Source organism: Pipistrellus kuhlii, unplaced genomic scaffold (assembly GCF_014108245.1).
Source record: "Pipistrellus kuhlii isolate mPipKuh1 unplaced genomic scaffold, mPipKuh1.p scaffold_m20_p_6, whole genome shotgun sequence".
NCBI lineage: Eukaryota > Metazoa > Chordata > Mammalia > Chiroptera > Vespertilionidae > Pipistrellus > Pipistrellus kuhlii.
The window spans coordinates 54,178,799-54,206,415 of NW_023425562.1; the positions used below are offsets into that span (position 1 = coordinate 54,178,799).

The 27,617-nt window shown below is 57.7% G+C and overlaps 1 protein-coding gene across 7 annotated transcripts in view; it reads left to right on the forward strand.

Moving 5' to 3' along the window:
* The window catches only part of NOL4L (nucleolar protein 4 like), a 126,633-nt gene that overhangs the window by 84,228 nt on the left and 14,788 nt on the right, over positions 1-27,617 (forward strand). For 5 of the 7 annotated variants that reach the window (XR_006740365.1, XM_045574887.1, XM_036418768.2 and 2 more), the window contains one exon: positions 14,039-14,180. Coding sequence is in view for 6 of the 7 variants with exons in the window: in XM_045574887.1 (XP_045430843.1) it covers positions 14,039-14,180 (142 nt within the window). In the remaining variant the exon portion in view is untranslated. Of the gene's footprint in view, positions 1-6,032; positions 6,190-13,591; positions 13,771-14,038; positions 14,181-27,617 lie in introns of those variants that run through there. The other 2 variants (XM_045574889.1, XM_045574890.1) reach the window with 2 other exon arrangements.

Consider the following 27,617-nt stretch of genomic DNA (forward strand, 5'->3'; position numbering starts at 1 on the left):
TCTTTGCTGGGTTAATTTGCATACCCACTCCTGATTGGCTAGAGGGCATTGCGGCGGTATGGTCATTTTGCATATTGCTCTTTTATTAGTGTAGATACACTGAGTGGCCAGATTATTATGTGTTCAGAGGTGTTAATAATCTGGCCACTCAGTGTGTATTCATCATGGGAAATTATCTAAATAGCGAAGGAATGAGGAAAGAGTATTAGTGTCTTCTAGATTTCAGCAAAGGTGTCAAACTTACTATGAGATTGCAGCCACCTATGCAAGAATTGGCAAATGTGAAGAATAAATGGATGAGATGAGCTACAACCCAGCCCGCAGATCAAGTAGTTTGAATTCAGGCACATGGGAAGCTGTGGTGCTCCTATCCCTGCTCCTCTTTTTGCCTGGATACCCTCCCCACTTTGCCACCTGCCACAGTCCTCCTGCCTTCTTTTGGTTCTGAGTAGATATCACCTCTCCCAGGACACTGCCCTTATTGCCCCCCCCCCCCTTACTTAACCCCTCAGGTGGAAACATTCCTTCTTTCTGCATAATTGTGCTTCTCTGCTACGGCATGGGTTTAATTGTCTTTATAATGCTGGGGGCAGGGACAGTTCATGGGGGTAGAGGTGATAGCCCCACACCATATATTAAAATACATTCTAGAGCTATAATATTGGGACAGGAATAGACAGATCAATAGAATAGAATAGACAATTCCAAAAATAATGGAAAATTAATGTACTGTAAAGATGGCATTTCCAATCAGTGGATGAGTTATTTAAAATGATGGCATTGGGATAACTTGGATAGCCATTGAAAAAATAAGCTAGATCTTCACCTGACTACTTATATGGAGATAAATTACAGATGGAATAAAGATTTAACTGTAATGAAGCTATAAATGCTCTAGAAGAAAATATGAGTGTATTACTTTTATAATATTAAAGTGGAAAAAAAAATACAACCTTTGTTTTGACCTGAAATCCTAAAGCCCTAAAGAGAAAATAAAATTAATGGGATAATATAAACTTTTCATATGGAAAAAAAAAAATCCTTTCATAAACAAAGTAAAAGGACAATAAAAGGAAACATAGCCGAAACCGGTTTGGCTCAGTGGTAGAGCGTCGGTCTGCGGACTGAAAGGTCCCAGGTTTGATTCCGGTCAAGGGCATGTACATTGGTTGCAGGCACATCCCCGGTAGGGAGTGTGCAGGAGGCAGCTGGTCGATGCTCCTTTCTCATCGACGTTTCTAGCTCTCTATCTCTCTCCCTTCCTCTCTGTAAAAAATCAATAAAATATATATTTTTTAAAAAGGAAACATCTGTAAAATATATGACAAAACATTGATTTCATTTTCCAAAGACTTCTTACAAAAAAAAAAAAAAAAAAGACCACCAATCCAAGTAGAGAAATGGACAAAGAATATGAAAAAAAAAGAAAAGAAAAATACAAGTGCCCAATAAACATGATACACATAAACATATGCTCACATCCCAAAGGAAAATAAGAGATGCCACTTTTCACCTCTCAGACTGGCAAAGATAGAAAAGATTACTAAGTGCTGACAAGTGTGTAGTGAAATGAGAACCACCAGCTACTGCTGGTGCTGAGTAAACTGGCACAGCATTTGTGGAGAGGGATGTGGCTATCATTGTGAAATTTTAGAATCCTGGTGAGGATAAAAACTTCCCTTGACCAAGTACTCCCTCTGGGGAAAAGATCAAGCTGTAATTTATGACCCAACCTCAGACGTCATACACCCTCCTTATCGTACTGTCCCACTGGTTTCATAGCCCCGCTCACTGTGACAAGTCTGAAGTGTGACACAAGGAAGTGAGGATCATCTGGGCCATCATGGAGGCTGGCTACCATAGTTTCTAGTTTCAAAGGGGATATTTTGGTGTTAAATACTACATTAAACATACTCTCTTATTATTTACGTTATAGATGAGGAAATGGAGGCTTAGAGAGACTTAACTATGGTGCCCAAGGTCACTTGTCTAGTGCCAGAACCAGAATGTGACCCAGTCCCATTAGGCTAGACCTCCTTACTGGTCTCCCCAATGCCACTCTTGCTTCCCTATAATATCATTCCTCTGATCTAAAGACATATTCAGATTGCATCATTTCCTTACTCTTAGAATAAAATCCACACACCTCACAGTGGTGTACAAGGCGCTGGGTGCTTGGCCCTGTATGCCTTCTCACTCGCATCTCCTTCTCCCCACCCCACGACCCACTCTGCTGTAGCTACATGGGTCATCTTTCTATTCCTCAGACATTTTAAGCCCCTTCCCACCTCAGAGCCTTCGCACCAGCTGTTCCCTCTGCCCCACGTCGTCTCCCAGCTGTCAGCTCCCGCCATCCCAGAGCCAGGGCACTTGCTGGCTTTCTCCTAGGAGGGGCCTTTCCTGACCATTCAGCGCAGAGCCCACACTCATCTCCCTCCTCAACCCTGTCTCCACTCCACCCCTCCTGTCTCTCCTTCACACTGTCTCCACCTCAATCCTATGTCCAGGATCCAACCGAGATTCAAACTTGGCATTTAGGTGCTATATCTCTTCAGTCTCATGATTTAGAACAATCAAGTTCGTAACAGTGGATCTTTTGAAGAGTTCAGGACAGATCCAGGGCATGATCAGATTCAGGTAAGCATTTTTGGGGAGAACACAGCATGGGTGATGCTGTATCCTCTTATTGCATCCCTTCAGGAGGCGAGCACATTGCATCAGGTGACCCTACTTTTCCGTGTTTGATTGCTTAATTGGGGCATGGCTGGCAGATCTTTCCATTGGGCAGGTACATGTTTCCTTCCGTCATTAATAAGTAGTTTGTTGGGTAAATGTGTTTTTAATATATATATATTTTTTATTGATTTCAGAGAGAGGAAGGGAGAGGGAGAGAGAGATAGAAACATCATTGATGAGAGAGAACCATTGATTGGCTACCACACGCACACCCTCTCCTGGGGATCGAGCCCTAAACCCAGGCATGTGCCCTGACCCAGAGTTGAACCTTGACCTCCTGGTTCATGGGTGGATGTTCAACCACTGAGCCATACTGGCTGGGCATAAGTAGGTTTTAATGCTTTGAGATGCTTAAACAGCATCTGCTCTGGTCACATGAAGATTCCCAATAATAACACCCCCCTGGTTTCATGGTTAGGTCCCCACTTTGGCACAGGCCCATTTCACCTGGGAAACGGTAAGGAAGGGTTGCTGCTAATAACACCATAGAGCAAATGCCCGCAAGCTGTTCATTACAAAGTGCCCGCCATGTGCAGAGCCTGGAGGAGACGTGAAGGCAGTTCTGCCCCATAGTTAGGAGGGAACCGCCTTCTCTGCCACGGCCTCCCAGCCAGCTGGGACACATTGTTGGGGGACTCAGTGGTCAGAAAACTAGGTCCTGCCATTCCTTGTTAGGACCCACGCTGTGACCACTTTAAGGATGGAGGGAGTTGTCCAGAGGCACAAGGAAACAAACTACACAAGGTTACCCCAAGGAGTGGCAGCTCCTGCAGATTTCTGCAGGCTTAGCACACACACAACCCGCCCGGTTCCTGGTGCCGCTAAATAGGCAGGTTACCCCCGGGCTCCTCGCTGCTTTCTGTGGGTCGAGCGGGGCTGGGCTGTTTTATCTCAGGGATGGTAAATGAGTTCACATTTCATGCTTAGAGAAAATCACTGCTCTGCCCTCCTGGGCAGTACTATCTCTCTTTTATTAGTCGGAGAAGAAGTGGGTTATCTGGGTTCAATTCCACCTTTGAACTTCAGTTGGATTTGGCTTTATATTTCAAGCCCAGACGTCCACCACCCTGTGAAATAGTGACTCGGGCCAGAAGTCAAAGGTCTCCGGCAGTGTGCTGGGAAGAGATGGGGAATCCGGGGCCCGAGTCATCTCATTGCCAGGGTGAAGAAGGACCGCCTCTGTATCGGAAATGTTCCCATTTTCTAAAAATCATTACTGGTCACCAACACGTGCGGCCGTTCAGGTAATGAAGTCTCCAAACTGTCCCCACCACAGAGGGTGCGAAGAAAAAACCTGCCAGAGAAGCCGGAGAGTGTTTTTTGTTTGAACGCACATTTGATTTCAGGGATAACAGGTGCTAATGAATAACATGTGAGTTGTATATTGACAGCATGTGCGGAAGTCAGTCTGTGCTTTAATTCGATGTGTTGTCATCCTTTCAGTTCTCTAATGGGTGAATAGATTGAGCACCGGACCTGTGATGGTGTACTTCCCACTCTAACCTATAGAGGGATCCTTGCTTACCTCAGATGGTTCACAATGCAAAGCTTTCAGTGGAAGAAAGAAAAAGGCTTTTTACAAAAAAAAAAAAGAAAAAAAAAAGTTGGGAGGTTAAAGGCAGTGTTTCAAAATTGCGAACAGTCGCGGTGGCTGCCTCGTTTTTTCTTCTTTGTTGTTTCCGCTGTGAATGAGTTGTAGCGTTACGGTCGGTAGAAATTGCCTTTCCTTTTCGGATGCGCCCGGAGGAATCAGGATGTGGGGTCGTTACTGGTTTTTGTTTTGGTGTTTGGCCATTTCCTCACAGAATTCCACGAGAGCAGCACTCCATCCCTGTTAAAGCACAAGGTTTTCCCGGAGACTGGTCTGAAGCAAAGGAGGGTGTGAATTGGGGGGAGGGGGGGCATCTATCTGCCCGTGACCCATCTTCTGTGTCGGCTCTAATTCTGCTGTTTGGGGACGAGCGTGTTGCTTCAGGCTGAATCTGAGGTAGCTCGGAGATGCAGCCCCCCCCCCCCCCCACCACCACCACCACACACACCCCCGCCCCATCCCGCCGCCCCCAGCACCCTAGGCTGGCGAGGTCTGTGCGCGGAGGACAGCGTCCCGGGTCCGCGTGGTCTCCCCCGCCTGCGATGCTGTCTCCCTGCCCAGTGCGCGCCTCGGTCCGGGATGGAGCTGCATTCTCGATGTTATCCTGTTACTTTACTACGGTAGCGAGCCAGCGCTCCGTCAGGAGCCTGCACCGTGTGGTCTGAGGAGCACAATGACCGATGGGAGGGCGCCGGGCGGGCGGTGGTGGGCGCTCGGGAGAGCTGAAATGTTGGGTGGGACAGGTGAGCCCCGCCCGGGCGCCTAGGCACCTGCCTGGAGGAAGGGGGGCGCAGGGTGGGTGTAGAGTAAGTGGTGGGAAAGAGACAAAGGAAGAGTGAGGAGGCGAGGTGGTGCGGAACAGAGGGAGAGGGAGGGGGAGGGGAGTGGGCAGCGCGCCGAGGAGCCTGAGCTTGAACTTGATCAAGGGGGGCCCTGAGGTGGGGATGGGGGCCCGGGAGAGAGCCAGCCCTGCGCCTGGCTTTCCCAGAACTCGGTCTTGCTACCACCGCCCGGGGGCCCAGCATCTCCGCCCAGCGAGGCCCCGCATCCCCCCAGGAGGAGACCCGAAGGCCCCGGGAGTTCCTAAAGACGCCCGAGTCACTTTCTTTGGGCCAAGTCTCTCCTCTCCTGGCCTGAACGCGGAGAGCCGCCGAGTGCCCTCCAGCCCTCACCCGAGACCCCAAGACTGCTGCCTCCGGGAGCGAGGGGAGGGCTCAGACCCCACTGCCTTCTTTTTCGGGCTCAGCCCTCCCCCCCCCCCCCCCCCCCCCCCAGCTAGGCTCTCCCTCGAAGCGCTTCCCCCTTAAGAGTGCTCTCCCACAGAAGCGCATGGCGGTGCGTCCAGCGCGCCCTCTTCCCTCCCCCCTACCTGGCCCAGCACCCCCTTCTTCCTCCTCCTTCCCCCGCCCGCCTCTCCCTCCTTTCTCCTCTCTGGGTGCCTCCTTCCTCTCCCCCTCCCCCCGTGCCCACTACTCCCTCCAGCCCGCCCCTCCACCTCCTCTTCCTGCTGCTCCTCCTCCTCCCGCAGCGGGCGCCCTCCCTGCGCTCCCTCCCCGGCCCCCGCCCCGTGCCGGTCCCGCCCCCCTCCCCCGCCTCCCCGTGCCCGGTGCCCCCTCCCCCTTCCACCCTCTCGGCCACGGCGCCGCCGCCGCTGCCGCCGCCGCTCGCTGGGCCCTCCCCCCGGCCACCCCCGCCCCCGGCCGGGCAGTGACGCGCCGCGGCGGTGCCAGCCCCTCTCCCCGGGCGGCCGCGGCGGCAGCACCAGCGGCAGCACCGGCAGCAGCTGGAGCTGCGGGGCTGTCACCGCCGCTCCCTCGCGGAGCCCGATCGCCAGTCCCCGCCTCGCCTCGCCGCCCGCCCAGGTACGGAGTCCGGCCCGGATCCCCGAGATCCGGCAGTTTCTGGGCCCCGGGCCGCCGCCCCCCTCTTCCCGCCGCTGCCGCCGGCCGTTGAGCTGCGGTTAGGGGGCGGGGGGCGCGGGGGTTCCGGGGAGGGGGCGCGGGGGAGCTTCCTGCGCCAGGGCAGGGGAGGGGGCTCCGGGAAGCGGCTGCGCTGGCGGAGCGGGCTGGGGCGGGGGGCGGGAGAGTGGCCGAGGGATGGGGGCACGGAGGCTGCACCCGGGGCTGCGGGTGCCCGGGGGTGTGCCCAGCCCGGAGCCCGGGCGCACTCTCCCGGGCCGCGCGCCGCGGGGCCGGGGGGCGGTGACTGCGCGCCGCGCCGGGCATTGTGCGGCGGCCACACCGCTTGCAGCGAGCCGGGCTCCGCGTCCCGGGCCGGAGGCGTTCTCGGCGGCGGGGCGGGGGCCGGGCTCGGGTAGCCGCGGCCGCGGGAGAAGGGAAGTGGACTGTGTTTAGGGATGTGAGGACGGGAAGCGTTGAGTGGCAGGGAGGGGCCCCGCTGGGCGCGGGGAGTTGAGTGAGGTTTGCAGAGTTGAGGCCACTTGGCCAGGCCCCTGTCCCCGCCCGGGGCGTGCGGACCCCGCGCTCCGCTCAGGTGCACGGTGGGAGCGGGGGCCGCGGCGGCCACCCTGCGTGGAGGGGCAGGTCCTCCAGGAAGGGTGCACCGGGGCGGGGGCCGCTGTCCGGAGTGAGGGCGCGCGTCCGGATTAAGTTCGATTTACACCGCGCTCGCCTCTGGATGCTGGGCACCTAGTCCTCCAGGGCCCGGCACTTTGATGGGGGCAGGGAGGGGGGCGTGCAGTTCGCATTTTTACCCCAGCCGTTCGGGGGCCGAAGTGACCCCCCCACCCTTCTCCCACCTGGAGCTGCGTTTGCCAGAGTCTGGTCGCCCCTACCAGGAGGCGCTTCCTGGGGGAAGTTCTCATTAAGCCTCGCTAATTAGCATTATTCCTGGAGAAAGGTTAAGGTTAGACTGTCCTTTCCCTTCTCCGCAGGCCTCCCCCCTCCCCATTCCCCTCTCCTTCCTCCCCAAGAACACAAAAGCAAAAAAGAAAGTGTGAAGAGGCGGAGATCAATGGAGAAGCCACAAACCCATTAATTCAAATGGAATTCCCCCCCTCCTCTAAAAACATTGATTTTTCTTTCTGTCTGCTCTGAGGGGAGATTAATAACCTCCTGATTTCACCTGAAATGGTGTTTGGACTCTGTGATTTCCTCCTCTTTCTGAGAAGGATTGTGGCTTGAAATAGATTCTCCCTTGAGATAAAGCCCTACTTATCCCAGAATCAGCTGGAAACCCCAGCCTGGGCCCCACCAGGTGGGGCTTGTGATAGGGAAGGGGGGGGGGGGCCCTCACAACTCTGGGAGAGCCATCTGTGGATGGCACCAGGGGCCCCATCTTGCCCCCGTTTCTGGGCTGTAGGCTGTGGGGGTGAAGGCCTGTTTATGACCCAGGCCCCAGTGGTAGTTTAACCCCCAGGTAGTAAATTACCCGCCATTGGAAAACCATTAGGGCCTAAATGTGTCCTTGAATAATATCAAGCTCCTGTCTAATCCCAGCTCAAGCTGGGCTTATTTCGTAGAGTGGGGTTTTAAGACAGCACCTCTCCCCACACCCACTGCACCCAGGCGGGGTGATGCCCATTTAGCACCTTCCTGCTTCTGACGCTGGGAGCAGGGCGCCCTGGACTTCTCCCAGCGGAGAGGGCTGGCTTTGGGGAACTTACCCAGGCTGGGCCACCCCGGGGCTATGTGGCGCTGGACTGCCCCTGAGTTGCTCAAGAACTTTTTTGTCCTGTCTGGGCCCTTTTCTTGGAAAGAAACTCCTGAAGGGCATTGTGTCAGAGTGGTTTCTCCCAGCCCTCCTCCTGGCTGGAAGGACCTTGTCTGCTAACGCCCACCTCCCTGCCTCCATTTAAAGAGACCCCTGCTGACCGCAGGGCCTGGGGTGTCGATGCGGCCCTCGTGCCGAGGAGTGCTGGGAAAACAGCCAGTTGCCTTTGCTTGGGAAACAAAAGCCCGGTTTACATCCATGCACTAGTAGGAAGGTGTTGCAAATGCTCACGCCCGCATCCAGGCGTCCATGACAGCAAGAACAACAGAGCATTCCCCTGTACGTATGAATATGTTTCTGGCAGACCCTGTGTGTGTGTGTGTGTGTGTGTGTGTGAGAGAGAGAGAGAGAGAGAGAGAGAGAGAGAGAGAGAGAGGGAGAGAGAGAGAGAGAGAACACACCTAAAACGTGGTGGGTGATTGGCTCTGTCTCAGCTCTCCCCACTTCACATTTCCCAGAAGAGCTTGTGCTTTTAAGCAGAGGAGTATGCGAGCAGAGGGGAGTGGAATTGTGCAGGGTGTGTCCCTGGGAGGCTGGCTTCCTCCCCGGGCAGCCATATGGGCTTGGAGTAGAGCATGAAGCCACAGTCGTGGGGACCCCACACTCCCAGGAGTGGTGGGTGATCAGACCACCCTACGGTTTCATTTGTGCAGTCACTTCACAACAGGGATTTGAACCCTGGTCGCTTTAGATCCTGGTGGGAGTGGGGGTTTGTAAGCCATCTGATGGACTGAGGTGGTTAAGTTGGGGTCAAACGTGGTTCAGTACCTTCTTGGCATGCTCAGAAGGCGGCGTGTGTAATGCTCGCTGACATGGAGACAAGGGAAGAATTGCCTCGTATTGAAAAATTTCCAGGGCCTGGAAGGGCCTGCAGGTGTTCCAGAAGGAGGTGCTCCCCTCCTGCTCCTGGGTGCCCGCCCGCTCGGGCAGAGCGGGTGCGGGGAACTGCCCAGGTCTGGCGGTCTTTTGGCAGGAGCTTCAGCCTCTCAACGGACCAGAAGCTGGACAGAGGGGTCTGTTTCCTGCCAAGCCCAGAAACACCCCCTGCACATCCCTCCCCGTCCTCTGAAACGCATACCCAAGGCTCCTGGTCAGGGCTTGTGGCTTACAATTGCACTAAATTCTCAGCAAATCCTCCTCCTCTTCTTTCTCAAAGCAAGTGGTGGAGATAGAGTTACAGCTCCGGGGAAAGGCCTGGAAAATGCTGTGTGAGGCCCGCCCCGGGATCCCTGTCCTGAAGGATGCAAATGGCGCGGCTTCAGAGGCACCAGGAACCCAGTTCCCGAGAAATTGACCCCAGTTGTAAAATAATCATGTTACTGATAGCACCTGCCCGAAGCTACACACCATGGACACAGGCGCGTTTCCACCATTTCCCTCGCGCTCCCATTTTCTCCTCCTCCTGGGCTGGGCAGTGGTTGGTGCTAGTTTGCTTGCAGAGGGGGAAGAGCCTCAGAGCCTGGGCAGGGAGAAACTGAACCTGCCCGTGAATTTTGAACTGCAGATAAGAGCAGAGAGGGTTTGGGCTCCTCTCCCTCTGCCCAGATTGGGGTGTGTCCCAGGCGCTGGCTGGGTGCTGTCTGCCTGCCCCCTCCCATCCTGAGTTCCCTTTTCAGAAGGGCAGTTGGCTGGATCCCTCTGTGAACCACACTGGCTTAGGCCCTTTGGTGCCGAATAAATGGTGGGCTTTACCAGCATGTGGGCGAGGCTGCAGCTTCAGGGTGTCTGAGGTCAGAGGTAAGAGGAGTCAGGGCAGCTCTCCAGCCAGTCGCATGGGATCTGAAGGGAGGGGGCCCGGAGTAATGGGTTGTACTAAGTGTCATTAGAGTTTGTTTACAGAGAGAAATTAGTAGACCGAATTCCCTTGAAGTTCCAGGTGGGGAAAGCGAGAAGTCTCTGGCTGTGACTATGACTTCTGGGCGAGTAAGGGGAGCACTCGAGGTCTGAGCACCGGCCTCGCACCGACACCCCTGGCCTGGGCATATTTTGCCCCTCTGCCCCGTTGCCGGTGGGCTCTGAGGTATGTGCACTGGTCATTGCTCCTGGAGCTTCGGCTCAGAGGAAGTGGGTGAAGTCAGTCTATCCTCTGCCGCTGGGGGCTCCGTTCAGCAGGTGAGGTGCAAAGGGGTCTTGGGAAGGCTTCTCCCCGAGGCCAGTCCTGACAGCGAAGGTGTGGAAACTAAGTTTGATTGGGACTTGCTTCCCCACGCCCACCCCCAAGTTAGGTTTAATGGACTCGGTTGCTCACTTTAAAATATTGCTGTAGCAGCAAGTGTCAAAATCTTACATAGAACCATCACTCACATAATAGGGACTCATGTAGCAAACCCCGGGGCCGTGAGGAAACTTGCTGGGGAGAGGATGATTGTCAGAGAGCTGTGGAGGGGATTTCACAGCCCCCCCCTCCCCCCTCTGCACTTACAAGTGGGTCAGAGTTTCTTGCTGGTCTCTTTCCCTGGATAACAAGGTCCTGGAGGAAAGGAAGCCTGCCTTAGTCATTATGTCCCTAGCACAACACCAGCTCATAGTATGTGCTCAGTAAATGTGTGTCAGCTTTGGAGAGGGAGCAAATATAGCTTAGTCTCCCATGAGTTCCTTTTGGATCTCATCGTGAGACACATTGTTAAGGAATCTGGTTTTGTTTTGTGTGTTTTATTGGAGGGAGGAAGTGTGGTGAGGCAGCGTCTTGGTGTGGTGGCACCGTGGTGTGGGCTCTGGGCAGACTGTCTGGCTTCAGATCCCAGCTCTGCCATTACGTAGGGTGCCCGTGAGCAGGTACCACAGATAGGCCTGGCCGGGTGCCTGCTTTATGGAGGGGGCTGTTGCAAGGAAAGCTCATAGACCCTTGCCCTGAAACCCCTGAGTGTGGACACTGCATGCGGCCTTCATTATCAGGTGATTGCAATGTCAATGCAAACGTTAGCCCAGCTCTTCCCAATCTGGGCCATCAGAGCAGGGGGGATAAGAGGGATCATTTTGGTGAACTGTTAAGCTTAGGCTTTGCTATAAGAAGGAGACCTTGCCAGCCAGGGTCCGAGTTTCCTATGGTCTCCACTCAAGAACTGTATGCAGTGGGACCAAGTCCTTAATTGTCAAACTGATGCCACATTGTCATTAAATACCAGTATCATGCCAGGCAATTCAGCCAGTTCAGTACTAGTAAGTCTGCCATGCTTTGCGGGAGGGTCTAGGGAGCATACTGCCTGGTCCCACACTTTCTTTGTTGTGGTTTGGTTTGGTTTGGTTTGCTCCCCACTCTTGAAAGGGCTTAAAGTTTTTCTGGGGGAGATAGGGCAGAGCCCCACATGCTACGGCTGAGGGGCGGTGGGGATGACTGACTGACTGACTGACAGGGCTAATGGTACAGGCAGACAGGTTGTGTAAGAAAGGAATGGTGAAGACTTAGCTGGAGAAGTTGATGGAGAAGGCGGTGTGTTTGGAATTTGGGTCATGGGGCTCCACAGTGGTCTGGGCATTCCAGGTGAGACGGACAGTTGAGCAGAGGCAAGGAGAGTGGGTCTGGGCCTCCGGGATTGTACACATCTGGCTCTGCCACTTGTTACCTCATGACCTTGGGCGAGTGCCTTAATCCCTTGGAGCCTCAGTTTTCTTATCTGTAGAATGGGACTGGTGGGCCTTGTAAGGATGAAATGAGGTGCTCCAAGGGAGCACTTGCCACCTGATAAACTTGGACTTCTGTTGTTGTTTTAAACTTGACCAAGTAGCATAAGAATGTGGGAGCCATCAGTGCTGCACCTAGTGGTTCTTGCTTTTTCCTGCTTCTTAGTGGAACTCTCTACAAGCTGTTCTCTGAGCTGGAGACAGCCCTGCCCAAGGCTGTGTGCATCTCGGAGGGGACACTCCTGTGTGGCTGCTGCTCAAACACACCCGCCTGTGCCACTACCTGGAGCGCTTCTGGGTAGGCTGCCGCCCGGCCACCGTCCTCCCTCCCTGCAGGCCTCTGCCTTTGTTCCCAGCAGCGAGGTCCTCCCTGGCCGCTCAGGCTCCGGCCTGCAGGCCCCTCTCCCCTCGGACCCAGCTTTATTCTGCTCTGAACCCCTCATCACCACCACCACCATGTGTTTTTCCTGATTGTCCACCTCCCCATCTGGGCAGAATGCACAGGAGGACCAGCTGTCTTATCCACAGCTGAATTTTGTGCTGGGTTCATAGTAGGTGTCCAATAAATACCGTTGAATGAATGGATGGGGCATTTTGAGTGGACGGGGCTTCCAGATGTTAATACTCAGTCTTTTCAATACAATGAGTGTGTCAGCCGTCAGAGTCGGGAGAGGGCCTCCCTACTTCCACCAGGATCTCCGTTCACACCCTGACCTCAGTGTCCCTGGGCAGCCAGGGGCCCAAGCGAGGGTGTCCCTGGTCCTGACGCCACGTGCCTGGCTGGACTCGGTGCCTCTAAGGGTCTGCTCCCCCCCCAGCAGCACCGGGGAGCGTTTGCTGGCCCTCTGGACCCTTTGTGGGGAGAGAGCCTTCTGAAGGGGGGTGTGCCCTCCGGGTGTGAGAACACTGTAAGGGAGCGTGTTTTCACCCAGGGGAGAGTGTGGGTGGATGTGCCTGTGGGAGGGAGGCAGAGTAAGTGCATGTGGGGGTGGGGGGTGGGGTGGGAAGAGAGGGGATGAAGACACATGAGGCTCTCCACCCTCCGAGGCTCTGAGTGTGCTGTGTGGTGACCCCGGAGCTGGGCAGAGCTGGTGTCCTGGCCCAGCCTGAGTCCTCTGGATTCAGCTGGGAGGGCACACACTCTGGCTGCACAGAAGCCGTAAATTCCAGGAAACTCCCTGCTAGCCCTGCGGAGTGGGGGAGGGAGTGGAGGCGAGGCAGGCTGGTTCCCCAGCACTGGGAGAACAGATGTGTCTGCCTCAGGGATAGCAGCAGAAGAAAGTTCAAACTGAAGTGTGTTTGCTCACTATAAAAGAGATGTTTGGGAGGAGGCCCTGGAGGGGGGGTGGTGTGGGGGTGCTCCGCCAGGTCCTCCCCGGGGCCCGCAGAGACCATTGTGTCTCCCCGGAGGGGCAGGGGAGTGGGCAGTCAGAAATCAGGGCTGTGGGAGTTGCTGGGTCATCTTTCTGAGATTTACAGCCAGCTCCCAAGCACAGTTGCTTGCTGCTCCTGAAAGAGGCCGGCCGGAGGAGGTGGGGTCCCTCCCCACTGGAGGGCTGGATTGAAGGGGCCCCGCCCCAGGGGTTCCCGGATGACTGGCCAAGTGCTCACTGAAGCCAGTGAGGGGAGAGGGGGCAGGCGTGGGCCTCTGCAGCAGGCCCTCCGGCTGTTTGGAAGGCCCTGGCAGTCCCCCAGGCCCTTGAGCCGAACCCCCTTTGCGGTCTGATCCGAACCCTTGCCGGCCCCACCCCCTTCCTCCTCTACACTCTGGGGCTGGCCTTTTCAGCGCTGGAAGCTGCCCAAGAGCATATCTTTGAAGCACAGCAAAGGTTAGGAAGAAGGAAGACAGAAATGTCCTCTGGGCTGGGGGAGTGGGAGAGAGGAATTCCATGCATGCTCCCTGGGAGTCAGGGGGGTAGGCCTGGTGGGACGATTGGCTTGGCCTGGGAGGTGCCCAGCGCGTCCCGCTGCCCACTTCTGGCGGCCGGGCCCTGCTCACAGCGGGCCCTCTCCCCAGGCTGCGGTGCGGGCAGGGAGTGGGGAGCTGTGGCCTTTGTTTGCAGCGCCTGCTTCAACCTTGGCTCACAAGGGTAAGAGCCAGGCCCTGCCATCCGCCCCTACAGGATGCGAGACCTCGTAATTGTCTTCAATTACAGAGCTCCGGCCCTCAGCCCTGGCTTCCGACAGGAACCAGAGCCCGCGCCACTTCCACGGGGGCTCCCAGCCGCCTCTGCAGGGTCGGGAGGCTCCCGTGGTCTCCGGAGCACTTGCAAACGCCTGGGGTTCGCTCACGGGGCTGCCTGGGGGCTGCTGAGAGCCCGTCCCTGTTGAACACCCACCTTCTTTGTCCCCCATCAGGATGAGACTTCTGTGAGCAGTGAAGATTTTGATATGAACGACTCCACATGGATGTCAGCTGACCCACACCTGGCCTCCAGCCTGAGTCCCAGCCAGGACGAGAGGATGCGGAGCCCACAGCACCTCCACAGCCAAGAGGACGGTGAGCGTCTCGGCGGCTGGCGGGGGGAGGCCGCGCAGGACCACAGGCGCCTGGGATCTGGGCCAGGCCCTCGGGGGTGGCCCGGGCTTACAGGTGCCACACAGTGTCCTCCGCGTCTCCAGCTCCTGGCTCCAGGGAGACCACGTCATTCCTCCCAAAGAGAAAGGAAGGGCTCTCGGGGACCGGTCACCCGACGGGCATCACGCTGGCTTGTTTGTCCTGATGCTCAGGAGCTGATGTGATTTCTGAGTTATAACGATTCAGGTTGGGAAGGTTAACAGTGTGCTTGACCTGGAACAGCTCATTTGTGCGGCAGTGAAAGCAAGCGCCGGGCTTCTGCCGCTGCCGGGACAGGGCCCCTGCCTGTCGCCTGGCGGTGGAGCGGGCAGTGCCCTTGTCCACGTGTCCCCAGGCCCGTGGGGTGAGATGTGGCCGAGTTGAGGAGCTATCCGGACTCTTCCCTACCCTGGTCCTGTGCCTCCTGGGCCTTCCAGGCACCGCCTCCCGCCGCCCTGAGAGCAGACTTCCTCTTTGGGGTGGGAGAGTTGGGCTCAGGAGTCACGCCCAGCGGCTACTGCAGTGCCCCCTGGTGGCAGCCCCAGGGTGCTGGGCACGGGCTCCGGGGCCTGCCTCAGTTCGGTGCTGTTGGCCTCAGCTGGCACCTGTGGTCAGTGTCCTGGCCGGGTTCTGTTTTCTGGGGAGGCGGTGACTGGGGGAGGGGGTGAACCACACCAGGCCTCAGAGAACCGGGGTGTAGAGCTGGCAATTAGGAGGGGTCGAAGGTCGGGGCCTGGAATGTGAGAAGGAGGTGCAGGGTTAAAAAGGGGTGTAATGTTAACTCTGTGAAACGGGTTAGCCTTAAAGAGTAAATACAGGGTAGGAGCCTTGCAGTTTGGGTCAAAGTTCATCTCCATGGCAGAACCGCTCGCCTCTGACTGCTTTCACAGACCTGAATCCGGCTTTGTCTGGGAGGAGACTCGGCCTGGAGGCAGCTGGGTGGCTGGGCCAGGGCCTGGGCAGCTCAGGGGGTGGTTCTCTGAGAAGAGGGTGCAAGGCCGCTGGGAAAGAAAAGGCTTCTGTGCCTCGCTACCTCGTGAGGTCAGCACGACCCCCTGTGCTTCAGGCCTCCAGACCAGCACCACCTCCTGGCCTTCCCAGCAGGTGGGGGCGGGGCGGGGCAGCCGCCTGCTCCGGGGCGCTGAGGCCGGGAAGTGCCCACAGCTGCCCTCCCTCCTCCTCTGAGGCGACTGAGAGCCACCAAGGGCCCCACCACAAAGTGCAGCCAAGGGTGTCAGTTATATTTTCCCAAGAAGGATCCAGAACTTGTTTTTTTTTAAAGAAGGAGAGTATTTTATTTTTATTTTTTATATTTTTATTGATTTCAGAGAGGAAGGGAGAGGGAGAGAGAGAGAAACGTTAATGATGAGGATCATTGATCGGCTGCCTCCTGCACGCCCCCTACTGGGGATTGAGCCTGCAACCCAGGCATGTGCCCTTGACCAATAGCAAACCGGGACCCTCAGTCTGACGCTTTATCCACTGAGCCAAACCATCTAGGAGCAGAGCATTTTATTTTATTTTATTTTTTTTAATTCAGAGTAATAGGACTGAATGCGGCCCCAGCTTATTCTCAGACAAGTCTTGTGGTATCACCCTCGGAGGTCTGACCTCTGTTCGAGACAGTTCCAGGAAGACGTGGTGATTGGGGGGTCTCCGGGAGCGGGTGGCAGAAGGGAGTGTTTGTGTGGTCATGGGGCCTCCTCAGCACCGCTGGCCCCCTGCCCAGACCGTGAAGATGAAGCGGAGGGAAGCCAAGAGGCTGGTGGGGTCAGCGTCCTGCAGCGGGGCCCACAGGAGCCTTGTGGGGAGCGCAGCCTGGGTGTGGCCACTAATACCCCCCTCACCTCGCCCCTGCCATTCAGGTCCCTCCTGGCCTGGGTGCTGGGCTGGGGCAGGCTGGCCTGCTGACAGAACACGGGTGTTTATCAGGGCGGGCAGCCAGAGCTGGAGACTGGGAGGATGGTGTTGACCATGATACCATCAATTTAATTATTTAATCAGAGGCTGTGTCTGGAGGCTGTGGGCTGATGTGCTGGCCAGAGGCCAAGCTAGGCCCAGTGCAGGGGGTCGCAGGCCTTGAGGATGCCCAGCCTGCTGGCCCTTCTGGTCCCAGGTCTGTTGGTGACTGACCGCCATGTCAGACCAAAGCAGTGGGCTCCCAGAGGGTTTTGGCTGACACAGCCCCAGCCTGGAGTCCTCGTCCAGCCCTCCAGCCCCCACAGTGGCATGCAGCCAGCTTCCTTCTCTGGAGGTACTTAGAGTGCAGGCTCAGCCGACTCCCGCTCCTGTCAGGGAGCCAGTGGGAGACCCCCGGGCTGAGGGTGTTCTCATGTCCCCTTCGTTAATGAAGGTGGGGACAGGCCAAGCAGGAGCTGTAGTTGGTGCTGCACACTACACCCAGCCACAGCCCCGCACGGTCTCCACTCCCTGCTCATATGCCTTCATCCGGAAGCTTCCCAGGCCCACTGACCAGCTCTAACCCTTGGAGGTGGCAAGCTTCTGGGTCACATGTCTCCAGAAGCTTCCTATGCAGTGGCCACCATGAGCTCTGAGATGTGGGCCATGTCAGTGCTGCTCTCTGCTCTGTCCCAGTGCCTGGAGCTGCATGCCAGGCACATTGGAGGGGCCTGCTGAACACTCACGGTCTGAATGAATAGAGGAACCACTTTTTTAAGACCTTCCAGAGAGGGTATAGGTCTGCCCCTTGTTGGGGACAAGTTGGGTTTCCCCTCCTCCTCCTCTTCCTCCTCGTCGTTGTCATCCTCCTCCTCTTCACTTTTCAAGTTTTAACAAAGGCAGATGAAGGCAGGACAGGTCCCAGGTAGTGACAAACAGGCTGCCACCCCCCCCCACCCCCCAGCTTTTCTCGAGGTTTACCCGCCAGTGGGAGTAAAAAAAGTGTGCTTGCAGTGAAATGAGCTTATTTTTATTCGCCGAGACCTCCACTGCCTGCAGGGCTTTCCTCACGGATCTCTCTCTAGCCCGTTCCCAGCTCCCTGAATCACAGCACTCGGCCGGAGCACCCCTTACAAGGCCCTTCCTCACGGGCTGTGGCGGCCGTGTGAGCACATCCCCCTGGTCTCCCGTCAGGAGAGGAAGCAGGACCAGGGAGCGGAGTCGGGCGGCCCGGCCTGAGGCAGGGGGTGCGGGCGGAGGCTGCCCTCTCCTCCCTGACAGGTGTCCAGGCCGTGTGTGAGGTTCTGGGGACCAGGTCTCGATAAACAGCTGTTCCTCTGTTCCCCAGAAATGGTTCCCACACACCCAGAGCATTGCCTCCCCAGGGGCCCAGAGTGACCCTCCTGAGCTGCTCACACACAGCCCAGTCCCCTCCGGCCACCGCCAAGCCTGCTGAGGCTCTGGGCTTGCTTTTGAGTCCATACAACACTCCGGTCTCCTCACCGATGCCGGGAAAAGCACTCTGGCCCAGGGGCTGCTTTCTGGGGTTGGAGAGAGGATGCCGGGGAGAATCAGCTGTGGAGACTGCCCAGAGATACTGTGGTCTGGTGCTGACTTGGGACTGAACAGCATGCAAGTCTGTATTATGCTGTCGGTGGATTATCTGATGCCCAGATACCACGAGCACCCTGAGAGCACAGGGCCTGGCCCAGAGCAGGCAGGTCACGATGCCTGCTGAATGAACGAGTAAACGAAAGAATGAACCAAGGCAGGTGAGCCAGCAGGCCTCCTGCCCATCAGGGAGGTGGGTCCCAACGCCGGCAGGCAGCACCAGGCCAGGGCCCCCTCCTTCCATTTCCTCCTGATGTGCTTCACCAGGCGTCTCGCTCTGCCCCTTCCTGAGCGGAAAATGTGAGGCCTGGCCTTCAGCAGGACACGTGGGGGCGGGGAGCGGACATTACTCACCCCCCGGGCAGACAGGAAATCAGCACCAGGAGGACCGAGGGTCCTGCTTCCTTTTTCCTGCAGGGCCATCAGGAGTTGCGGGCTGGGCGGTGTCCTGGGGCGGCCCAGGGCCTCTTGTCTGAGTCTCTCCGATGAGCCGCCCTCTAGCCTCGGGCCCCCGGGACCCCTGGGTCTCAGCGCCTTCCCTCTGGGGAGCGGGAGCCCCAAGGCCCGGACCTCCCCCCGGTGCCCGTTACCCGCCGTGAGGCCTTTGGTCCTTTCGGGCTCCTGTCAGCCTGTCTGAAAGCCAGCCACTCCGTGACACACAAAGCGTGGCAAGCCCACTGCCTGCAGGAGCCTGCCCTTCGGCCAAAAGCTCTCTGAGGGCAGAAGGGGCATCTCTGTAGAAATGTATTTTTGCCTTATTTCTAAAGCATCACATTCAATGTAAACATTTTAGGAAAAAATAGAGAAAAAATGAAAATAAAGAATGCCAGTGTTGGGGGCATATTTTTCTAGGTCTTCCCCGTGTGTATAATCAATCTCACTTTCTTCAAAAAGGGGGGAGGGGACCATGTCGTGGCAGCCATCTTTTTCCCACTCAGTGTCGTTTGCCTCTGTGACTGAAGTGGAGTTTTTAAAGGGGGTTTGGCTAGTCAGTGACTGGGAGCCCCGTCCTGTGCCCTCTGGGTGCTGGGTCCCAAGCTGGTGACAGGTGGGGACACTGAGTCAGGGCTGTGACTGCTTTTCCTACAGAGAAGGAAGTGACCTGCCCAGAAGTAAGTGGCCTGACTCCAGAACCAGTGGTTGGGCCACTCATGGGGAAGGACATCAAAGTCTCCCTTTTGCTTCAGTAAAAACAGTTCCTCGCCCTGGCTGGTTTGGCTCAGTGGGCAGAGCATCAGCCTTTGGACTGAAGAGTCCGGTTCGATTCCAGTCAAGGGCACATGCAGGCCTCAGTTGCAGGCTTGATCCCCAGCCCTTGTTGTGGTGCATGTGGGAGGTAACCAATCGATGTTTCTCTCTCACCGATGTTTCTATCTCTGCCCTCTAAAAATCAATAAAAACATATTTTTTAAAGAAATGTGCCTCAGGGAGCATCCTCAGGACTAAGGCTTGAATCCCAAGAACAGCCGTCCTCCCCCCCACAAAGTGATCAACAAATGGCTGCTGAGTAGCCAGGGCGGAGACGGGCCCAGCGAGAGCCTCCGGAGCAGCCGAGAGTCGGTGTGAGGTTGAGGCGGTGGAGCGGCCGGAGGCAGCCTGGGGAGCCGGGGCCTCGCGTCAGGAGGAGGCTAGGAAGGGAGGAAGATGCCGAAGGCCAGGATTGGGGCCCCCTGGGTCACGTCTCCAGAAGCTTCCTGTGCAGGCAAGATGGAGAGAGGTGGGGTCACCCCTGTGGGCCTGGGGTCTGAGCTGGGCACGGCTCCCTGCAGGGGCCCCCTGGCACTCTGCTGTGGACCCCTGAGGGGCCCCGGCCAGCCTGCCCCTGCAGCGTCGTCTTAAAACAAGTTGTGCATTTCTGACCCCGGCTTCTGCCTCTGGTTCGGCCTGGGTGACCGTCACCATTAGTTCCGTGTGTCCTCGGAAGCTCCTTGTGAGGCCAAGGCTTCCTGCCTCCCGGCCGCTCCCCTCCCTGGGCCCTCCGCTGCCCGGAAATGCAGACGGGGCGCAGGGCAGTCACCTGGGAGCCGGGTGCGACTCGCTTGCCCCGGGCTCAGTAGTTTCAGCGGCGACGCCTCTCCCTTCCTCACCAACAGGTCTCTCCTCTCCTCTGCTCCCCACCCCCACAGTGGTCTTGGGGTGCGGGATGTGTGCAGGCCCCAGGTCCCAGTCACCTGCCTCCACTCCCTCTCCCTGGCTGTGTGGCCCTCACGTACAGTGGGCGAAGACTGGGTGCTGTGGGGGCGGGGGCAGGCTCTGTGAGCGGGTAGGGGTCGTCTCCTCCGAGGCGGCCAGGCTGGAGCCAGGGGCTCACGGGAGGACCAGGGACTGCGGTCCGTGGCCATAGGCCGAGGGGCTGTCGGCGGGTCAGCACAGACTGCAGGGCCTTCCTCCTCACCTCTGCCAGCTGCTGTGGACCCTCCTCCAGTCCTGTCTCCTCCTCTGATCAGGTCTGTCTCGGTCCCCTCTGCCCCGGGACCCTGTAGGGTTGTGACCACAGCTTTCTGTTCAACTCACACCAGTGTCCTGGCCCCTGCTCTCAGCCCCCTGGAGCACATGTGTCAAACACAAGGCCCGCGGGCCAAATCCGTCCCGCCAGGCCTTGCAATGTGGCCCGCACCGCGCTGTCATCACTGCACTCCGCTGCGTTTCCATCACAATGACAGTTTATGACTGTTCAGTAAACCATTCGGCCCGCGATTTAGGCTGGATTTTAGATTTTGGCCCCTTCTCTGATTGAGTTCGACACCCCTACCCTGGAGTCTCATTTCTGTGGAAAGGGAGTGGGCGTGGAGGGTCTGGATACTCAGTTCCTCCTGAGTTCCCGTCCCATTGCCCACCCACATGTGCCAGAGCCCATCAGGGAACCCCGAATCTTGCTCCTCAAGCTCAGCTGCAGGTTTGTTCTGCGTCCAGATGTTTGGGCAGTCACTGTGCTGGGCAAGCATGGATGCACAGGCGTGTTCTCAGCCCGTGGTGGGAGCTGCTCCTGCAAGGGAACAGGCAGGGGGCCACGAGTGAGAGCTGGGGCCGGGCCAGGCGGACCCAGTCACCACATTACTGGGCCGTGGCCACGGCTAGTGTTCTCTGCGGACGGTGTCCGCCCTCCCCCGGGGTCCCCTCTGGTTAGAGCGGCTCCCCCGCTGCAGGCGCCATAGGATCGCAGGGCCTTACAGCAGCTCCCACAGCCCAACCTGGTCCTTGTCACACGGTGGGAGGGTGGCGGCCGCCCTACCACGCCGTCCTCCTCCTGCGGCGGGCGCTAAGCTGAGCCGTCTTCTCCCCCCTCACAGGCACAGCGTGGCCCTGTCCTTCCCCTGACCCCCTTGTCCGAGGTGAGGCTGGAACCGGGGTCTGGGCCGCCGCCTCTGGCTACAGGTCACCCTCCTCCTCATTCTAGAGCAAGAGCTGTTGCTCCTCTTTAAGGCTCTAAATATCCACACCGGATGGAGAGGCAGTGGCCTCCTGCCCTCCCCTCCCCCCAGGAACAGGGAACTGGGGGCCCAAGCCCTTCCGGGAATTGGCCATGGGCCACCCTGGCAGGCCTGGGTCACAGGAAAGTGTCCATCATCAGCGGGGCTGCAGGCAGCACACACAATGCGGGGCTGTCCTGGGCTCTGGCCGCCGAAGACGAGGGGAGGCTGGGAGACGGCACTGAGCGATCCCTTTATCCCGGGAGCAGGCCCGGCCACACAGCCCGGCCTTGTGCAGGCTGCCCGGGCCTCAGGCCCCTCGGGCTCCCAGGCGCCTGGTGAGGACATGAGTGCAGGCAGGCTCGGGCCGGAGAGCTGAGGGAGAGGGCGACACCCCTTCCACACACACACCTGAGGTTCACCTGGGCCATCGGGACATCAGGGCCCTGCCCTCCCTGTGCCCCTCCGCCCAGGATGCACATGGACCCACTGCCTCTGACCCTCTGCGGGAGGGCCAGTGCCGGGAGGAGCTGGCAGGGGGAGGCATTGCCACCCTGAGCCTGTCCAAGGGCAACTTTCCCAGGAACCAGGAAGTGACCAGGGCCACGTCGGCGTCATCACTCTGACCTAAGGACTGGGATCCACCGAACCCGGACCAGCTTCCTGGCCCTCAGATGCGCGCGCATGCACACACACACACGCACACGCACATGCACAGGCTCAGGGGCAGGGCCCTGCCCCATGAATCATTCACACATGGTTGCCCGGAGTGGCTTTGTTTGCTCTCAGAGCACATGATTTGCTTTGGGTGGGAGGGTGGAGTGGGCATCTCCTCCAGAGCTTTGCACATTGAATTAGCATTGATTTTCCCCAGCCTGTGCCTGGCCTGGAGGGTGGGGCCAGGGAGAACGTGATGCCTGGCAAGACACAGGCCCAGGCAGTCTGTCCTGGGAGTGTTTCCTCCTGGGCACTTAGGCCAGTGTGTGTTGGGGAGCGGCTACAGGAAGTGCGGTGGGGACGGGGGTGGGGTCTGTTTCATAGCACAGATGGGGTAAACCGAGGCCTCGAGACGAAGGAGCCCCAGGGGTGAGTCGGGCAGCACGGAGGCCCATCGGGGTGTGATGGCTGATGCGTTCCCTCTGAGAGCCTCTGGTTCCTCCTGACGTCCGCTGGGGGGCGGTGTGCACGCTGGGCTTGACGGTGTGCTGGCCTTCCATGCAGACAGCGCCCCCCACCCCCGCCACCACCACCACCACCACCACCACCACCACCACAGTGGCGTCACCGTCCCTGGTGCCCCTCACTGGCCCTGCTCAGGCCAGCTGCCCCGAAACCCAAACTCTCCTCTTCAGCTTGGACACCTCTGGCGGGGGGGGGGGGGGGGGGGCAGGATCTGCATGGAGAGGAATCATTTTAGTTTGAGGTGAGAGTCACGGAGATCTAGGTCTGCACCGTCTAACACAGAGCCACAGAGGCTGTTGAAAAGGGACCATGAGCACAGGTGTGCCGTCCTGTGCATGACTCTGGTACCGGGCGCTGCAAAGTTAGCATGAAAAAAGAATGTACCGTGTCTCAGTTTTAACACAGAATTAATCACTTGTTGAAATTATAATTTTTAGGTATATAGGGTTCAATGAAATAGGTCATTAGAACTCTGCCTACGTCTTTTCAATTGTTGACTGTGGCTCCTGGAAAACTGGCACTTCCCCAGGCGTGGCTCACGTTCTGTCCATGGGACACAGCCCGGCCTGCACCTGGGTAAGGAGTGAGTCACCGCGCAGGCAGGAGGCGGTGCCGGTGGCTTTGGGTGAGAGTGGAGCCTTTGGAACCACAGGGATGGGTGGGGTGCCCAGGAGGCCGGCCAGGACCCGAAGGCCAGCTGGCGGGGGCGGGCGCCCAGGGTGACCCCCTCGCCCAGGAGGCTGGGATCCCAGGGGCAGCGCCTCTCCCAGCCGCTGCGTGTCTCCCCCCCCCACCCCCCCGCACCCCCGTAGCCCCGGCCCGCCCTTCTTTCCGGGAGGAAGAGCAGGGTAGCCAGCCAGGAGCCGGGCTCCCCGGGAACTATGCATCATGTAAACACGGCCGAGGCCGCTGGCCTTTGTCAGCGCGCGCGGAGGCCAACCGGCGAGGTGTCCACCCCACGTCCAGAGCAAAGTCTGCCCCGGACGCAGCCCGAGCCACGCGGCGGAGGGAGCAGGCGCTGGTGTTCCCGCTCCGGCCCAGGCGCGGGGGGGGGGGGGGGGGGGGGGCCGCTGGCTCCACGCGCTGCACCCCCACCTTCTCCTTTGTGTGAATTATTGATGCCTCCGTTCTCCCCCGCCCGTGGCGGCGGCTGCGATGGAGCCGCGAGGAGGAGGCCCGCCTGCAGCAGCTGCGCCTCCGCCCCATAAGGCGGCCTGCCCCGGGCCTGCTGGGCGGGCAGCCATATGCCCGCCACCGCCCGGCGATGGCGGACCAGCCCACCTGGGGGCAGCGCGGCTCTCACGCGGGGCGAGGGGGCCACTGCCGCGGCCCCGGAGCCTGGTGTGGCGATGGGCGGCTCGCACAGAGCGGGGCTTGTGCAGGCTGCAGGGCGCTGGCGCCCACATAAGGGCATTGTTTGCCGAGGTAAAAGGGGTTTTTGTCTTCTTCTGGAGATGGGACAGAGGGAGAAACAATTTCCCCCATTCATCACGGACTCCCCCGTCTGAATAGCAGCACATTGCCCCACGTTAGATGGCGGCCCAGCAGGCTTCCCTGCCCGCAGGCATTCCGGGCGCAGGTGGGGGGCTCTAGGTCCTGCCCAAATCCGAGCTAGGGACGCCCGGTTTTGTGGAAATGTCCAGAAGGGGTGCAGCCCCGCAGGCGCCCCTCCCTCTCCGGCTGGAGGCTGGGGCCGGGCGGGCCGGCTGGTGCTGCGGGCATTGCTCTGGGCTCTCGCAGGCGCTCGGGTGGGCGCCTCCCCGGAGGGACCTCCTGGCTCAGTGGCACCCACCGGTGGGAGCAAGAGGGTCGCCTCCAGCCCCGGTCTGGGCTCTCACCCTGGGTGTGCCCAGAGCCCTGGGGCTGGAGGCCTGGCCCAGAGGCCCAGCCCCGGCGCCCCCTGCTCGGGGCCCTTGGCGCGGGGGCCAGCTGGGGCCTCTCACAGAGCCATAAAGTGTCAGAGCCCAACGGGGCGGGCGCAGCGACTTCCTGGACTGCAGATAAGCGTTGCCAGGGAGGCGGCCGTGCCCAAGGTCAGGAGGCAGCGAGGCCCCGGGCCCCTGCCTGGGCTGCCGCGGCTCAGGCAGCACGGGTGTGGGTGTGTCTCTGTGTCTTCCTTAAATCGCTGGCTTTTGGGGGGGGTGAGAAGAGGAAAGAATTAGGAATGGGTCAGAAACCTGGTTTGCCCCGCCTGGGACACTGACATTTCTCTGTCCCTCCTGTCTCTGTGCCAGGGGCTGGGGAAGTCCTGTAGCCAGCCCCTCCCGCAGGCACCAGCCACCTCGGCACCAAGCGGGGCCCAGGCCTGGGCTGCGATGGCCATAGTGAGGAGAGAGCCACTGGGGCTCCAGTCCTTTGTCCCTGGGGGAGGGGGAGCAGCATGAATTACTCAGAGCAAACCAGACACACGTGACAGCCTACTTCAGCATCTGCCCTACGGAACTGATCGGCCTCCATATGAAAAGTATATGGCCTTGGCTTCGGACCGATGGGTTTGGGGGTTTGCGCATGCCAGCCTGACAGGCCAGCCTCCAGGCGGGGCCCGCCTGCCAGGGGCTCAGCTCCAAGAGGAGCACTTCCTCCCAGTCAACCCAGGAGGAGCCCAGGACTGACCGACTCTCCTGGTCGGAATTGGCCTGTCACTGGTCACGTGGTGGGCTGTGCGGAGTGGCCAGTCCTGGGCATGTGCTTCCTCGGGAAGACGGGGGGTCCCTCGCCCGATAGAGGGGTGTGGCTTCTGGAGAGTCAGGGATGGCGGCCCACCCAGCACCTGACCATAGACACAATAAGTGAGAAGGTGGGAACTGTCCTAGGAAAAGTAGATAAAGGGGCAGACTGGGCAGGAGGTTACGCAAGGAGGTCTCACCAGAAGGCGATGTTTAAGCAAGGCTCTGAAGGGGAAGGAATGTGTGTGTGTGTGTGTGTGTGTGTGTGAGAGAGAGAGAGAGAGAGAGAGAGGGAGGGAGGGAGGGAGAGAGGGGGAGAGAGAGGGAGAGGGAGAGAGAGAGAGAGAGAGAGAGAGAGAGGGAGAGGGAGAGAGAGAGGGAGAGGAAGAAGAAGAAGGAGGAGGAGGAGGAGGACAGCCAGTGCAAAGGCTCCAAGCACAGCTGGAGTGGAAGGAGGGATCAAAGCTCTCGGTGCTCCCTCTGGAGCCCAGTCTCCTTCAGAACCTGGTGTGACCTCTGGCTTAGCAGAGCGTGAATCCCCAGGACGGTGGCCACCCCTACCCTTCACCACCGTGCCCCCAATGTCTTTCATGGGCCTGACACCCAATAGGGGTTCCAGGAAGGAAGAGAATAGGGTAGAAGCGGCCTCTTCCAGGTGCTGACCTCCCCCTCCTCCCCTCACTGCGCCTCCTCAGATGTGGCCCCCTCGCCTGGGGATCCCCAGAAGCCCATGTCTCGGTCTGGGAAAGGAGGTCTGTTTGGAATTGAGAAAGTGGGGTATAGGGAATCAACTTTTTTTCAGAGCCTAATGTCTATACCAGGCGCTGTACACACCTTACGACTATTTTACTGACATGACAGCCATTTGGAAAGGCAACGGGGGCTGAGAGGTGAAGTGGTATCTTCAAGGAGACACCGTGTCCATCCCCCTTCGCCAGACCCTCTGCTGTCTGTGGAAAGCCAGCTGGCAGCCAGAGGACCCGAGCTGGGCCAGCCCTGAGCAGCGCTGCTGGGCAGGCCGCACGGTGCTGGGGCAGCGTGGCTGGAGGGCACCCGCTCTGGGGGCTCTCGTCCCTCCCACGGGGGCTGTGTGTGTGGCTGGCTTTCCCTGCCCCCGGGTGCCGGTGGAGGAGGGAGAGACTTGGCCTTTGGGTAAGTAGGGTGGGAGGAAACGTAGCTTATGAACTGGGGCCTACTGGCCTGCTCAAGGTTTTTTGGTTTGGGGGAGATTTTTTGTGGTGAAATATATAGAACATAACCTTTCCCTTTGGACTCTCGGAGTGTGCAGTTGGACAGCATTAAGCACATGGACAGTGTTGTGCAACCAGCACCATTGTTTCCAAAACACGGCAGGTATTTGAATAATGTCTGTCGTCTTGTTCAATATCGTTTTGGTACGTGATAGGAAAAAGTCAATTCTGGTCAGGGCCACTGTCTGCATGGATTTGCTCCGGTCACTCACGACCCTGAACAGGAATTAGCGGGTTGGAAAAATAATGTCTTGTTTTTATTAATCTTTCTTAAATGTATGCATAGCTCACAGTTACTTCAGTGTTTAATGTTAGAAGTCTTTTGGGGTCTTTATTTAGAAATTTGGTGATTTTTTTTTTTTTACCGGAAATATGCCATAGGAACTTAACTCTTGTTTATATCAATTAGCCTGTGGTAAAATCCGTTTTCTTATATTGTTTTGCTTAAAACCTCAGTTTCCAAGAACCTATAGATGAATGTAGAGTATCACTCTGCACAGAAACTCTGTATTCCTTAAGCAAAAACTCCCATCCCCCCCTTCTCCCAGCCCTGGTAACCCCTAATATACATTTTTGTCTCTATGAATGTGCCTATTTTAGGTATTGTATACAACTGGGCTCATTCAGTATTCGCCTTGTTGTGTCTGGCTTATTTTACTGAACATGATGTTTTCAAAGTTCATCCATACTGTAGCATGTGTCAGAATTTCATTCCTTTTTTATGATTAAATTATGTTCCATTGCACAGATAGACCACATCCATTTATCTGTCAGGTTTTTTTTAAAATATATATTTTATTGATTTTGTACAGAGAGGAATGGAGAGAGATAGTTAGAAACATGGATGAGAGAGAGTCATTGATTGGCTGCCTCTTGCACACTCCCTACTGGGGATATGCCCGCAACCAAGGTACATGCCCTTGACCGGAACCGAACCCGGGACCTTTCAGTCCCCAAGCTGACGCTCTATCCATTGAACCAAACCGGTCTCGGCTATCTGTCAGTTTTTGAAAACGTAAACATTGTATGCCATTCACTAATATTTTAAATCTTCGTATATACTGTTGCAGGTTTCCAGTTTCTCCTAAAATAGGGGTGTCGAACTCAGTCAGAGAAGGGGCCAAAATCTAAAATCCAGCCTAAATCGCAGGCCGAATGGTTTACTGAACAGTCATAAACTGTCATTGTGATGGAAACACAGCGGAGTGCAGTGATGACAGCGCGGTGCGGGCCACATTGCAAGGCCTGGCGGGACGGATTTGGCCCGCGGGCCTTGTGTTTGACACATGTGTCCTAAGAGGTCTGGGCTCCAGGCGCCTCACAGGTTTCATCTGCCCGGCCACTTTGCTGACCAAACCGGTG